This window comes from Canis lupus, chromosome 28 (assembly GCF_003254725.2).
Source record: "Canis lupus dingo isolate Sandy chromosome 28, ASM325472v2, whole genome shotgun sequence".
Lineage (NCBI taxonomy): Eukaryota > Metazoa > Chordata > Mammalia > Carnivora > Canidae > Canis > Canis lupus.
In genome coordinates, this window is record NC_064270.1 from 41,016,181 (window position 1) to 41,030,640 (window position 14,460).

General features: G+C 67.7%; 2 protein-coding genes across 2 annotated transcripts; both read left to right on the top strand.

Moving 5' to 3' along the window:
• Positions 1 to 2,058: 2,058 nt before the first annotated feature.
• On the top strand, positions 2,059 to 5,120 carry UTF1 (undifferentiated embryonic cell transcription factor 1). The gene is made up of 2 exons (XM_025467729.2): positions 2,059 to 2,754; positions 3,298 to 5,120. The coding sequence occupies exons 1-2, from the start codon at positions 2,196 to 2,198 to the stop codon at positions 3,774 to 3,776; spliced, it is 1,038 nt and encodes a 345-aa protein (XP_025323514.1). The 5' UTR covers positions 2,059 to 2,195; the 3' UTR covers positions 3,777 to 5,120.
• Positions 5,121 to 9,342: 4,222 nt separating this feature from the next.
• Positions 9,343 to 12,886, top strand: VENTX (VENT homeobox). The gene is made up of 3 exons (XM_025467762.3): positions 9,343 to 9,577; positions 11,348 to 11,508; positions 12,506 to 12,886. The coding sequence occupies exons 1-3, from the start codon at positions 9,343 to 9,345 to the stop codon at positions 12,884 to 12,886; spliced, it is 777 nt and encodes a 258-aa protein (XP_025323547.3).
• The last annotated feature ends 1,574 nt before the right edge of the window (positions 12,887 to 14,460 follow it).

Genomic DNA, 14,460 nt, shown 5'->3' on the forward strand with positions numbered 1-14,460 from the left:
GGGGCTGATCTAAGGCACCGTGGGAAGCGGTGCTTAGAAGGGAAAGCGTGGGGCCAAAGACCACATAAGGCCTGCAGTCCAGTCTCACCAGCATCCCCATGCGCCATCCTACAGCTGCTTCCCTTACACACGAGGGCTCACGGATGGAGAAGGAAATCACAGATAAGGGAGCCAGGCCTCCTGCTGTCGGAGAAAGACGTGGCCGAGAAGCCAGTGGAGACGCAAGGTGTGTGTGGACCTGTGGGTCGGTGTCCTCACCCCCTCCCCCACGCCAGCACAGGGCTGTCATGGCCCCCATGGTGTTCTGGGTAGACCATCTCTGCCGTGGGCCATGCCGGGCACCGTGGGGCAGGGGTTCCCAGCACCTCTGGTCTGCACCCCCCAGATGCCAGCAGCACCCCCACGTGTGACAGCCAGCATCTCCAGATGCCACCAAACATACCCTGGGGGACAAACTACTCCCCCCGAGAACTGGTGGCCTGGAAGCAGTGACACCCCAGGAGCATCAGTACACCCTGTACCCAGATACCATCCTCTGGAAAAAAAAAGGAAGCACAGATTTTTGGAGAAATGGCCGAATGGCTGATTCTAGGGCTGGAATTGGTCAAGTACAAGATGAGCAGAAGTTTCTGGTCACACTGCATAACCAGGAAGTGTGGGGGGCGGGGGGTAGAGCACGTCAGAAGGACACAGGAGGAGAGGGAAAGGGGAAGGCTGGTATCCTCGACCTCTACACACCATGTGTGGACCTGCACCCTGCAACCAGAGAGCACCCCTGAGTCACCGAACAGGAACAATTCCGGGATAACCCCAAGCAGCACGTGTCGGTGCCCCGGTGCCCCGGGCGCGGCCTGGTTTACCCACAAGGGTGGGGTGCACGGATGCCTGGACCCCCGCAGGGCAGGGAGGGGATGCGGAAACCTGGCAGGCGCCGCGTTCACTCCTCGGTCTTCCTCCAAAAACCCGTAACCCCAGGCTGATCACGAGAAGGCGCCCGGCAGACCCAAGTACAGGGGCACCCACAGAACGCCCGAGAGGCTCCTCCACGCGTCAGGAACGTGGAAAACAAGAGCGAGAAGCTGCCAGGGTCCCGAGGGGTAGGGGAGGCAGGGCAGGACGCGGGACCGGGTCTGGGGACGGCAGAGGCGCATCTGCGGGAAACCTGGTAAGACCCAGACTGCGGCTCAGCCCACGGCGTTGGGCCACCGAGACTTTCTCAGCTGGGACGGAGGTGCCGGCCACTCACCCGAGGGGAAGCGTGGGGACGCCAGCGTCTTCCCTGCCATCTGGCTGTAAACCTAAAACTATCCCAAATAAAAAACTGCAAAAACCAGCAGAGCTGGTGCACAGAAACACGATGGATTTCTGTTGTTTCTCGTCGTATTCGACGACCTTGCTAAATCCGTTCAATTCCAATAACGTCCTCGCAGGTTATTTTGTACGTTCCCTATTTGTAATCGCGTCAGCTGCAAACGATCGTGGCTTTACTTGTTTCCTTCCGGCCTTCATGAGCCTCATTCCTTTTTCTTGTCTTATTGCTCTGGCTAAACCTCTAGAATAACGACTACAACGAGTCACTGGTGCTTGGTTGCAGCACCGTTGGCTCATTCCGAATCGCCCCCAGGGATGCTCAACATTCTTAGTCCTGACGCGCGCTGCAGACTCTTTAATAAAACGGTTTTCTGCGGAGCGTGAGCCCCGCCCGCGGGCCCTGGGCAGGCCCTGCCCTCGCGGCCGCAGGGGCGCAAGCGGCCCCACCCCGCGCACGCGCACCCCCGCAGGTGGGGGAGGTCGCAGCTAAGGCCGCGGGGCGGGGCGGGGCGGGGCGGGACGGGGCGGGGCGGGGGCGCCTCGTGGCGTGGAACGTTCCAGGGCTCGGGGTGCGGGGCGGTGGCGGGGCCCGCACATGCGTAAAAGCGAGTCGCCGCTGCGCCCCGGGGCTGGCGGCCGTGCGCGTTCGCTCCTGCGCGCGAGAGCCTGAGAAGCAGGTGGTTCCAGGTCGGGGCCCGCGCGGCCCGGGTGCGAGTCGGCGGGGGCGGGGCGGGGCGGGGCGGGGCGCGCGGGGGCGCGCGGGGGCGGGCGGCGTAGACCTGCGGCTCCCGCTGCGGCTCCAGCTCCGTCTCCCGCTCGCTCGCACCGTCCGAGCGCGTGTGCGCGGCCTCGCTCGGGCCCCCGACCCCGGCCCCGGCCCCGGGATGCTGCTCCGGCCGCGCCGGCCGCCCCCGCCCGCCCTCCCCGCGCCGGCCTCGCCGGACAGCCCGGACCCCGAGCCGCGGACCCCGCCCCGACGGCCCGCCTCGCCCGGCGCGCTGGCGGCGCCCGCGTCCCCCGCGCCCCCCGCGCCCCCCGCGCCCCCCGCGTCCCCCGGCCTCCGCGGCTCGCCCGTGTCCCCGGGCTCGGCGCAGCGCACGCCCTGGAGCGCCCGCGAGACGGAGCTGCTGCTGGGCACGCTCCTGCAGCCGGCCGTGTGGCGCGCGCTGCTGCTCGACCGCCGCCAGGCGCTGCCCACCTACCGCCGCGTGTCGGCCGCGCTGGCCCGCCAGCAGGTGCGCCGCACCCCCGCGCAGTGCCGCCGCCGCTACAAGTTCCTCAAGGACAAGCTCCGCGACGCGCACGGCCAGCCGCCCGGGCCCTTCGACGCGCAGATCCGCGAGCTCATGGGGCTGCTGGGCGAGAACGGGCACCCCCGCGGCCGCCGCCGCTCCCCGGGGCCCGGGCGCCCCCCGCGCGGACGTCGGCCGGCCCCCGAGCCAGGTAAGGGGGGCGGGGCCCGGGGGGGGACGGGGGGGCGGTAGGGGTGGGGGTCAGGGCCCGGGGAGCGGGGGCGCAGGGGCCGGGAGGGGACGGGGTGGAGGCGGAGTGGGGGTCAGGGCCCGGGGAGCTGGGGCGGGAGGGGACGGGTGGGGGGGCGGTAGGAGTGGGGGTCAGGGCCCGGGGAGCGGGGGCGCAGGGGCCGGGAGGGGACGGGTGGGGAACGGGAGGGGGTGGTCAGGGCCGGGGGGAGCGGGGGCGGGAGGGGACGGGGGGCGTAGGGGTGGGGGTCAGGGCCCGGGAAGCGGGGTTGGTCCTGGGGCGCAGGGGCCTGAACGCGACGGGATGGGGGGTAGAGGTTGGGGGTCAGGGCCCCGGGAGGGGACGGGTCGGGGGTAAGGGTGGGGATCAGGGCCGCGGGTCTGAAGCGGGGGCGGTCCTGGGGCGCAGGGGCCGGGAGGGGACAGGATGGGGGGTAGAGGTGGGGGCCGGGGCCCGGGGGCAGGGCCCTTCTGAGCCCGGCCCGCCGCCCCCGCCGCCCCGCAGACGTCCTGCCGCCGCCCTCCGCCCGCGACCCCGACGCAGAGTCCGCCTGGAGGCTCAGGTTCAGCCCGACCCCGCCCAAGTCTGCAGACGCGCCCCGCGCCCCGGGCTCCCCGCCGCTGCTCTCCGCCGCCTCCGCGCCCGGCCGCCACGAGGACAGCGCGCCGTTCCGCGCCCCGGGCTCCCCGCCGCCGCCGTCCCTGGACCGGGAGGACCCCGAGTCTCCGCCCCGGCGCCCCGAGCACCACGCGCCCCCGCAGGCCGCGGCCCCGTCGCTGAACACCGCCCTGCTGCAGACCCTGGGGCACCTGGGCGACATCGTGGCCATCCTGGGCCCCCTGCGCGACCAGCTGCTGACCCTGAACCAGCACGTGGAGCAGCTGCGCGGCTCCTTCGACCAGACGGTGTCCCTGGCCGTGGGCTTCATCTTGGGCAGCGCCGCGGCCTCGGAGCGAGGCGTCCTGGCCGACCTGCGGGAGTGAGGCCCGCCTGCCCGTCCGGTAGGGGCGCGTCTCCTGCGACCGGTCCCGCCGCCCACCCCTACTCCCAGTCTAGGTAGTTCAATAAAGAGATTGTTTATTCCCGACCTCGTTCTGCAAATGTGCTGGTGGGGCCTGCGGAGCCAGACCCCAGGGAGGACCCAGGGATGTGCGGGGCTGCTGGCCGGTAGGTTGGGGTCCTTGGACCCCCAGGTCTCCCACACCCTGGGCTCCAGGACGCAGCACAGCAGCACAGACCAGCCTCTGCCTTCACGGGAGCCCTACTGAGCGGGACGCTGGGAGGGGGTGGGAGTGGCAGTGACCTCCCAGCCCGACCCTGTGGGCGCGTCCCCTCCCCGTGCTGCCCCAGGCAGGCCTAAGGAGCGGCCGGAGAGCTAAGGCACCTCCGGGAAGGGGCTTCTTTAGTCCCGGGGAAGTGGTTGCTCTGGGTGGGCCCGGGCGGCCCTGGCAGGGGCTCTGAAACTTTGGACTTAGGTCAAGGACCAGGCCCCTGCTGTTCTGGGAAGACTTGGTCAGAACCGCCCTGGGAGCATTTTCCAAATAGTAGTTGTGACCCCACCCTCCACAGGTGGATCCGAAAGGGCCGTGGAGGGGCTCCCGCCCTGGGGAGATAAGGAAGTAGCCGGGGGCTCCTGCCCAACATAACAATAGTTTCCCAAGTAGGGGCTCATTCAGACGCTCAGGTGCCCCGGGCCACAAAGCTCAGTGAGGGGGTGGGCGTTCTGCAGGCCTGTGTTCCAAGGTTCCTGCAGTCCCTGGGGCTCTGCGATGGGTGGGGGGCCTAGGGTGGGTTACAAGCCCCTCCCCCAAGTCCTTTTCAGGAGTCTGTGGAAGACGCCCCCGGTGGGAGCAGGAGTGGTCTCCCCGAGCCCAAAAGCTGAGCCCACCTCTCCACGGTGTCGATGGCAGGTCCTGGGGGCCTGTGAGACCACGACCGTAGAGGTGACGATGTCCCCTGGTGCAAGACACGCTCGTCTCTGCTTCACGATCCTGGCCCTTTGCCATCCAGACCCTCTTAGGTCACAGCCAGGGTGGGCAAATCTGCCAGCCCCCCAGGGGTAGGGACAATAGAGCGCCCCAAATCCCCTCGCCAGCCCCTTCTGCGGAGGAGGGAACCCCAAGGTTCCTCGCCTGGTATCCTCAGTGCTTCAGGCCCGGGAGGGGAGGGGTCTTGGCTGTTCCCATCGCCCTGGCTCAGCCCAGCGGCTCGGCCGGATGCTCCGCTCTTTAAAAACGTGCGGTGGCCGAAGCCCTGAAGACTCCAAGCCCCTTCTTGCGGCCCTCCCGTCGGCCCGCGGCTCCCTTGCGGGTCAGCGGGGTGAGCGCGTCCTCACCCTGCTCTGTGGGCCTGTCGCGTGCGGGTGTCCCGGGTCGGCTCTGGCGGGGGGGCATGCACACGCTGCAGCAGGAAGGGCGTCCCCGCACGAGCGCATCTTTGCCCGGGCCTGGCTGCGAGCGCGGGGGCGGGGGGAGGTCCCCAGCAGGGTCTCCTAGGACTGCTCCTCAGAGTAGGGCTCCTCTCATCTCACTAAGGGTCCTTGGACAATAGATTCATACCTTTTAAAAATTTTTTTGCATTAAAATATACATTAAAAAATTTTGGGGACGCCTGGGAGGCTCAGTGGTTGAGCATCCACCTTCAGTCCAGGGCAGGATCCCAGGGTCCCAGGATCGAGTCCCGCGTCGGGCTGCCTAGGTGGAGCCTGCTTCTCCCTCGGCCTGTGTCTCTGCCTCTCTGTGTGTTTCTCATGAATAAATAAAATCTTAAAAAAAAAAATTGCCATCTCAGCCATCAAGCATCCAATCCAGCATCACCCAGCACGTTCCTTGCGGTGCGGCCCCCACCCCCAGGCTGAGGCTCTGTCCCCGCCCTCCGTGCCCCCTGCGCCCCCGTCTCTGGGAAGGCGACCCCGCGGGGACCTCATGCACGTGGCATCACGCGGCGCCCTTCCGTGTCTGGCTTCTCTCCCTCGGCCTCGTGCCCTCGGGGCGTGTCCGCACCTCTCGAGGCTGAGAGACGCTGCTGCGTGTGGCCAGAGCTGCCGTGCTCCTCCTTCAGGTCCGTCCGTGTGGGACACTCGGGTCCCCACCCCCTCTGGGCGCCTGTGAGCGTGTGATGCAGCCCTGCCCCCATCCTGGGGGGCACTCGGAGGGGAGACCGCCGGTAATTCCATTTTTAATATTTTGAGGAAGCTTGATGCTGTTGTCCACGGGGCTGCACCATTTCACGCTCCCAGCAGCAGCGCCTCCAGTTTCGGAGTCCTCCCCAGCACGTGGTATTTTCTTAGCTTTTTTTTTAAAGATTTATTTATTCATGAGAGACACAGAGAGAGAGAGAGAGGCAGAGACGCGGGCAGAGGGAGAAGCATCCGTGTAACGCTCCAGTGACAAACGCTTCCGTGGCGGGAACCTTCTCAAACCCCGGCTGCTCTGGGACTCGCTGGGGCAGGCTCCGAAATCCGCAGTCACAGCAGCAGGGCTCCGTGTCCCTGACCTGCCATTTGTGCAGAGAACACATCCCCAAGATCTGGGTGGACGTTCGTCCTCCGTATGACTAGGGAGGTAAGACAGGCGTGTCCCCCCGCCCCCCCCCCCCCCCCCCCCGGGATCCCGCAGTTCGGCCGAGGCCCGAGCCCTCCTTCCCGGTTGCACAGGGTCTGCGACTCCTTCCTCGTGTTTGCACCACCGACGCGCCCACTTTGCGTCCCTGGGTCCTCCTCGGCCTCCCTCACCGGCCCTGTGGCGAGGGCGCCCGGCCAGAAACCACGCTGCTCTGGATTATGCCCCGGATGTTTGTGTCCCCAAATTCCTGTGTTGAAATCCTACCCCCCACTACCCCCCGGTGTGATGGTGTTAGGACGTGGGGCCTCCGGGGTGAGCTTAGGCCTTGAGCTTCGCCACCGGGATTGGTGCTAAGTGGTGACCATCCGCTGGCCGGGAGGTGGCTCTGCCGGGAACCCCTGCACCCCGGTCCCGGATCTGGGCCCTCCCGCCTCCGGACCCGTGAGAAAGGAGCATCTGTGTGCCGCCCAGCTCCCCGGACGTGTCACTCGAGCGCATCTGGAATCCCACACCAGGTCCACGGGGGTGTTCCAGACGTCTGCGGGCCGGCCCCTCACTTTGTCCCCGTGACGTCCCCCAGGGCACATGCACGTGCTGCTGTCTCCCAGAACCATTATTTGTGATCTAGATCTAGAGAAACCCTAGCTTTTTTTTTTTTTTTTTTTTTTTTTTTTGTCCTTTCAGTGTAACAGTGGCTCTTCGCGGTGAGGCTCATGTCCTCCTGGCCCATGACTGGGCCACATGCAAGCCCCGCGGAATCCCCGGCTGCGTCCTGGTCCTCTTCCCGGCAATCCCGCATGGACGCACCCGACATGCAGGCCCTGGGGCTTTTCTGCCCATAGAGAGAGTCACACGTATGTCACACGTGGGACAGCAAGTGGGCGCCCCGCACCCTTGACTCTGATACAGCCCTTGTAGGACCCTTCCCGTCTCCCCAAAATGTGGGATCTCGGAAAGATGGGCAGTGGCCGCACTCCCTGCTGATTCGCGCCTCCCTCCCCGTGTCCCTGGACCCTGCCGCTGGACCCCCTGCTCCACGGAGTGCGCGGGCAGGCTGGGTGCCCCCATCACCCCGCAGCCTGGAAACCAGCCCCCCAGCTGCACACTCACACCAGGTTCTCTCCAGCAGGAGCAGCCGTGGGGGAGCCGGAAGGGCTGCGGCCCAGTCCCCTCCTGGGGTGGGTGTGGAGGAGGGGCCTGGCGCAGGGCGGGCCTCCCTGGGCCTTGTATCTGGGTTGGCCGGGGCGGCGGGATGGAGCCCAGGGGGCGGGCTGAGGCCCGGGAAGGTTTCGTCCAGGGAACGCGGGGGGCGGGGCGGCCGGGGCCTCCAAGTGACCCAGGGCATGCGCTTGGGGAGCCCCTCCCCGCTGCAAGCAGGTGCGGGATTCGGGGGCAGGTCAGCGGTCAGGGCCGAGGCCACCCCGCGTCGGGTCCTGAGCCTCGGAGGAAGGCGGAGGCCGCGCAGGGCCCACCCCAGGGGACACGAAGCCCAGCCCCACCCCTGGGGGACGAGGGGCCGCAGCCCGGGCGGTGCGGAGGCGCGTGGTCGGGCCGGGAGGGTGTGGGCAGCAGGACCCCTGGGGAGGACCCTGGCCCGCCGCGGGAGCACCGGGTGCGCGCTGCTCACAGGTGGGTGCAGGTGGGACCAGGACGCAGAGTCCCGGCACCTGTCGTGTCCACCGGGAGGGCGCCCCTGGAGCCGCGCACAGGGCGGGGGGGTCCGCAGTGCCGACCCCATTCCCGGTCCGAGAGCCGCGCAGCCCCCACCAGCTGGGCCTCGGTCCCCAGGGGCAGGACAGCGTCTGAGAGCAGGGGCCTCTCCGTCCAGGTCCAGGCCAGCACCGCCGCCCGGGACGCGGCCACCGGCGGACCACTGCGCTGACTCGGAGGCGTCGGGCCCCCTGACCCTTCCCGGCGGGGTCAGCGCCGCCGTTCCCGCTGTGCCCGCCGGAGGGCGGCCGGGGGTGTTAATCCGGGCCCAGCCGGAGGGGCCTTTGATCCCACGGTCCCGCCCAGGCTGGCGCCGGCGCCCCCAGGAGTCGGCCGGTGGGCTAGGGCCACCACACCCAGGGGGCGGGCGTGGGGGGGTGGGGGCTCCGGGCTGCCCCAGGTCACCCTGGACGCAGAGGGCGCTGGCCCTCGGTCCCGTCCTGCAGAAAGTGGTGGTGGCGAGCAGCGGAGGTGGGAGGGGGCTGGGTCCCCGGAGAGAGGACAGGCCTTGAACCCGGGCTGCCGCGTCCCTGGCGGCTCTGGGCCCCGCTGGGCAGTGGGGCGGCCCTTCTCGGCAGCACCGGGCTGCTCCATCCCTCCCGCTGGGTCGTCCGGGAGCAGCAGGGCGGGGCCGCACTCCTGAGGGCAGACACCCCTCCTTCCTGCCACTGCAGAGTGGAGGCGGGGGTGGGGGCGCCGAGTACCGTCTGAGAGGGAAGGGCCGGTGGGTGCTCCCCGGGCAGCAGCACCCACCCTGCCCTACGTTCCTCCCCCCGCCGGACAGCCTGAGGCAGCGGCACCTGCTCTGGGAGCCCCGCCCCCCGCTGGTGATGCTGCTCCCCCTCCGGGAAGCATGCCCTCCCTCAGGTGGGCACACCTGCCGCCTTCGGCACCGCAGACCCCGCGGGCTGGAGAGGAGGCGGCTCCTCACCCCAAAGGACAAGCCTCCAGCTTGGGTGCTCAGCTGGGAGGGGCCACTCGGTGGGGGTGGGGGATGAAAGGACGTGACCAGCCTCCGCCCAGGCTCAGCCCCGCCCCGCCGCAGACATCTCGGAGCCGGGGGAGGTGTGAATGGCCTCCTTTGTGCCTCTGAATCGAAGGCAATTAGGTGCTACTTATCTGGGGGTGGGCGAGGCTCTGAGCGGCTATGCAGGCCGGCCTCCCACCCGCCTCCTCCGGAGCTTATAAACGCTAAGGCGGCGGACGACCTGGTGCCTTAGCCGCCGTCGGTGCTGCGGGGACCCTGTGCGTCACCCCCTCTGTCCTGTGAGCAGCCATGTCTCCGTCCCCTCCCCTGCCCAGCGGCCGCGGGCCGTCCAGCTTCGGCTCGGTGGACTGGCTTTCCCAGAGCAGCCGCGGGGGGCCGTCACCGCCCTCCAGGCCCGCTGAAGCCCCTCGGGGGGGTCCCTCCGCTCCCGCCAGGGGGTGCAGCAGCGGGGAGCCCCTGCACGGTGCGGGCGTGGAGGAGGCCAAGTCTTCAGAAGCGTGTGCGCCCCGGACGCCCACGGCTGGTAAGGCTGGGGCGGGGGGTGCCTCCCTTCCCAGATGGGAGCCGGGAGGGTTGGGGGGAGGCCTGGACTACAAAGCCACGGGGGCGGGGTCTCCTGTCTTTAGGCCCCCTGGGGCTCCCCACCCCCACGTCCTGGAAGGGCTGGCGTGTGGCCCTGAGCCGTGACACGGTCATTTCGCACTGTGGGGGACCCGGGCTTCCGGCGTGCGGTCGGCCGTCGGGGCTGGACACGCACGTCCTGAAGCTCACAGAGCCCGCCCACTGGGCGCCCAGGCCTCGGGACTCCGGCCCGTTGGCGGTGCACCGGCGGCCCTGCGGGGTGGCTCGGGGCGCCCTGCTGTCTGCACCTGGGAGCTCCGGGCCTCGGTTGCAGGGCGTCCCCCTGACCCCTTGCCGTTCACTGCGGAGCGTTTCTCGGTCTTTGTGATGTAATCATTGCTTTTAGGTTTTTTTTTTTTTTTTTTTAATTTTTATTTATTTATGATAGTCACACAGAGAGAAAGAGAGAGGCAGAGACACAGGCAGAGGGAGAAGCAGGCTCCATGCACCAGGAGCCCGATGTGGGATTTGATCCCGGGTCTCCAGGATCGCGCCCTGGGCCAAAGGCAGGCGCCAAACCGCTGCGCCACCCAGGGATCCCTGCTTTTAGGTTTAAAGCCCTGCGTGGTCAGGGCAGCCCGGGTGGCTCAGGGGTTTGGCGCCGCCTTCGGCCCAGGGTGTGATCCTAAAGTCCCGGGATCGGGTCCCACGTCAGGCTCCCCTCATGGAGCCTGCTTCTCCCTCTGCCTGTGCCTCTGCCTCTGTCTCTCTCTCTGTGTCTCTCGTGAACAGATGGATAGGATCTTAAAAAAAAAAAAAAAAAAGCCCTATGTGATCAAAAGTGGGATTGATGTTATCTGTTAAATTCATTTTTTTTAAGATTTATTTATTTATTCATGAGAGACAGGCAGAGGGAGAAGCAGGCTCCATGCAGGGAGCCCGATGCAATCTCGATCCCAATCCCGGGATCGCGATCTGAGCCAAAGGCAGGCGCCCCTGTTAAGTTCATTTTTGAACGAGTTTGATCTTAGGGGAAAATGCTATACTTCAATGAAGTTAAATTCTACGTTTATTCTCTGCAACCAGTGCCCCCTCCCCAACAAAAGCCAGCCAGTCATCCCTGCGCCCCGACCCCTTACACCCTGCCCCCGCCCCCTCCGAAGCAAGGGTCGCTCCTCTGGTCCCCTGCCTGCTTCCAGGGAAGTGTTAAAGTCATTGGTAAGCTCTGCTCCCCCCACACCAGCACTAGAGCCCGTTGGCATTTGGGTGAGGCCCGACCAGGTAGCCGAGCTCCGCACACCAGCGCTCGCGCCTCCCGCCGCCTCCCGGCGGACACACGGGCGCCGGGGGACACTGCTTGAGTGTCTGACTCTTGGTTTCGGCCCAGATCCTGATCCCGGGGTCGGGCTCCAAGCTCAGCAGGGAGTCTGCCGGACGCCCCAAGGGAAGGAAATCTTAAATCAATAAAAAAGGACTAGACGCAGACTTGCCAGAGCTTCACGTTGGGGGCGGGCAGCCTGGGGGCACCGCCGTCCTGGGCGAAACTGCTGGGGGGCTGCAGAGCTGTTCGCCAGGCGCCCTCCTCGCCCTGACCCCAGCCCACACTCCAGCCGGCAGAGGAGGGGCCTGCGCCCTGACGCACTGGGTGCTGGGCACCCCTCTATCCCGCGTGGGCCGACGGCTGGGCTGATGGCGTTTGATGGCGTTTGATGGCGTTTCCGTCCTCCCTCAGGGTGGGGCAGGGACGGGGACGGCCTGCGGGTGCCCCGCGTGCGCACGGCCTTCACCGCAGAGCAGCTCAGCACCCTGGAGAGCGCCTTCCGGCGGCGCCGCTACCTGGGCCCCCTGGAGCGCCGGCGCCTGGCCCGCGACATGCGGCTCTCGGAGGTGCAGGTGAGCCTCTCAGGGGTGCAGGTGAGCCTCTCGGGGCGGCAGGTGAGGTTTGGGGGTGCAGGTGAGGCTCTCGGGGGTGCAGGTGAGCCTCTCGGGGCGGCAGGCGAGGCTCGGGGCTGCAGGCGAGGCTCTCGGAGCTGGAGGTGAGGCTCCGGGCGGCAGGTGATGCTCGGGGGTGCAGGTGAGGCTCGGGGTTGTAGGCGAGTCTCTCGGGCTGCAGGCGAGGCTCAGGGGTGCAGGTGAGGCTCAGGGGTGCAGGTGAGGCTCTCGGGGCTGCAGGTGAGGCTCTTGGGGGTGCAGGCGAGGTTCAGGGCTGCAGGTGAGGTTCGGGGCTGCAGGCGAGGCTCGGGGGTGCAGGCGAGGCTCAGGATGCAGGTGAGGCTCTCAGGGTTCAGGCAAGGCTTGGGGGTGCAGGCGAAGCTCTCCGAGGGTGCAGGTGAGTTTCTCGGGGGTGCAGGCGAGGCTCTCAGGGTGCAGGTGAGGGTCAGAGCTGCAGGTGAGGCTCTCGGGGCTGCAGGTGAGGTCTCGGGGGTGCAGGCGAGGCTCTTGGGGCTGCAGGTGAGGCTCTCAGGGCTGCAGACGAGGCTCTCTGGGGATGCAGGTGAGTTTCTTGGGGTGCAGGCAAGGTTCTTGGGGTGCAAGCAAGGCTTGGGGCTGCAGACGAGGCTCTTGGGGGTTACAGGTGAGGCTTGGGGGTGCAGGTGAGGCTCTCAGGGCTGCAGACGAGGCTCTCCAGGGGTGCAAGTGAGTTTCTTGGGGTGCAGGCAAGGTTCTTGGGGTGCAAGCAAGGCTTGGGGCTGCAGGCGAGGCTCTCGGGGGTTACAGGTGAGGCTCAGGGGTGCAGGCGAGGCTCTCGGGGCTGCAGGTGAGGTTCTCGGGGGTGCAGGTGAGGCTTTTGGGGGTGCAGGCCAGGCTCTCCGGGGGTGCAGGTGAGGGGGGCCGGGCCTGGTGGGGGGCAGCTGTTCCCGTCCCTGCTCTGATGGAGGTTTCCCCGCAGATAAAAACCTGGTTTCAGAATCGCCGGATGAAACACAAACGCCAACTGCAGGACTCGCAGCTGAGCAGCCCCTTCCCCGGGGGGCTCCACCCTCCAGTGACCTTCTGCCCTCCGCCCCCTGCCCTGCGCAGGCCACTGCGGCTGCTGTGTCCTTGGGCGCCCCCACTGGGGCCTCCAGCTCTGGGGCAGCCCCCTGGCCCCTTCTGGGATCTCTGCCGGGTGGATCGAGCCTCCGTGGCCTTGGCGTGGGCCTCGTGCAGCAGACAGCCTCCCACGTGCTGCCTCCCGGACCCGGGGGGCCAGGAGCTGGGCCCGGCCTTGGCCTTGTCCGGGGTGCCCCGGGGCCTGTGTGCCCTGCCCCAGACCGGGGATGCCTTCTGAGGACGCGTGACAGCCCAGCGGCCGCCGGGAGCGGGAGCAGAGCGGGGCCGACCTGCCGTCCACACGGCGCGGGTGCGCGCAGGGCCCCGCATCTCCCCGGGAGACGTCCACCCTGCGAGCCCTGCGCCCCCTCGGCAGCCGGGACCTGGAACCCCCACCCCACCCAGCTGCTCCTTCCCTGGATACTACAGGCTCGGTTTAAGGACTCGACGAGGGGTCGGGGGACAAAGCCCAAAGCCGAAAGTGGACTTTGAAACGTTGGGCTCGTAGCCTGTGATAGGAGAGTAATTTATTCAATATAAAGTGTTGGAAAAAATAAAGCTGCGGGGGCCTGGCCCGCTCTGATGGTGGAGGCTGAGACTGTTGATCTTGGGGCTGTGAGTTCGCGCCCCACGGCGGGCGGAGAGCTTACCTAAAAATAAAATCATAAAAAAGATTTGGATACTTCCTCGTGCTGCGTGCTAACAGCCTCGAGTGCAAACGTGGAAATGTCACCAGGTGCATCTGCGTGGTCCCTCTGCTCTCGGGATCCGCCCCCCCCCGCAGCTTGGGCATCCCGCGGCTGAAGCAGCAGCTCACTCCGGGCAGCGGACACCCCTGGGCCTCCTCTCTGTAACCCGAGCGGCCTTCATGACCAGCAGTCGCCCTCGGCTGTGACCAGCACAGGACAGCCGGCTGGGGCTCAGCACAGACCCAGGAGCCTGTGAGAGAAATAGTCTTTTTGCCAAAAACCTACATTCCAGTTTACAGAAAACGGGGGCTTTATAGTGGATGCCACCTGGTGCTCCTCGGAGGTCGCTTGTCCGAAGGGCCGGGCGCCACAGGCCTCCCCCACCTCCCTCCGCGGGGGGCCAAGCCTGGGCCAGGAGCAGCCCGGTTCCCTGCAGGTCTCACGTCTGAAACACCAGGTGGCCGTGGGGCCAGGTTGTGGGTCCCTGGGGTGGAGCCTGTGTCCAGGCCGCGGGGCTGCAGGGACGCTGGCTGGGGGTGCAGGCCCAGCCCACAGGCCGAGGGCCCCAGGCGGTGAGGGGGGGGCACCCCCAGCCCTGCCAGCAGAGCGGAGGTCACGGGCTTGCTGAACACACGCTGCCCCTGCCCCTGCCGGGCCTGGCTTCAGGGCACCCGACCGGTGAGAACACGCAGCTCCTGGCCTGTGGCACGATTCTCCGCACACGTTCCAGTCCGGGGCACCCGGGCGAGAGGGAGGACTGTCCCCGGGACCCCACCTTCGTCCAGCAGCCATGGCCTGAGGGGCAGCGTGAGGCCCCCATGCAGCGGCCCTGGCGCCCCCTGCAGCCCCCAGGACCCTCCCCCGCACTGGGCAGGTCGTGGATGACTGGGAACCCCCTCCCCAGGGAAGGCACAGTGTGGCTCGTGGGCGAGCCCCCCACCCCACTGCTCGCAGGACGGCGGGCGTCCCCACACTCCGAGGGTGTCCCCGCTGTGGCTGCGGCTGACACCAGCCTCAGGGACAGCTCTGCCCCTCCCCCTCCCCTTCCTCCTCCCCCTCCCCAGAGTGGCCTACGGGGTTGGGGGGGTCAGTCGGGAACCCAGAGGGCTCTCCTGGCCGCACT

What these genes read in the sequence shown, in the direction of transcription:
- UTF1 (XM_025467729.2), top strand. Translation starts at nt 2,196, where the DNA reads ATGCTGCTCCGGCCGCGCCGGCCGCCCCCGCCCGCCCTCCCCGCGCCG. An exon ending in TCGGCCGGCCCCCGAGCCAG is followed by an intron (nt 2,755 to 3,297) that starts GTAAGGGGGGCG and finishes GCCGCCCCGCAG; the next exon opens with ACGTCCTGCCGCCGCCCTCC.
- VENTX (XM_025467762.3), top strand. Translation starts at nt 9,343, where the DNA reads ATGTCTCCGTCCCCTCCCCTGCCCAGCGGCCGCGGGCCGTCCAGCTTC. An exon ending in GCCCCGGACGCCCACGGCTG is followed by an intron (nt 9,578 to 11,347) that starts GTAAGGCTGGGG and finishes GTCCTCCCTCAG; the next exon opens with GGTGGGGCAGGGACGGGGAC. An exon ending in TGCGGCTCTCGGAGGTGCAG is followed by an intron (nt 11,509 to 12,505) that starts GTGAGCCTCTCA and finishes GTTTCCCCGCAG; the next exon opens with ATAAAAACCTGGTTTCAGAA.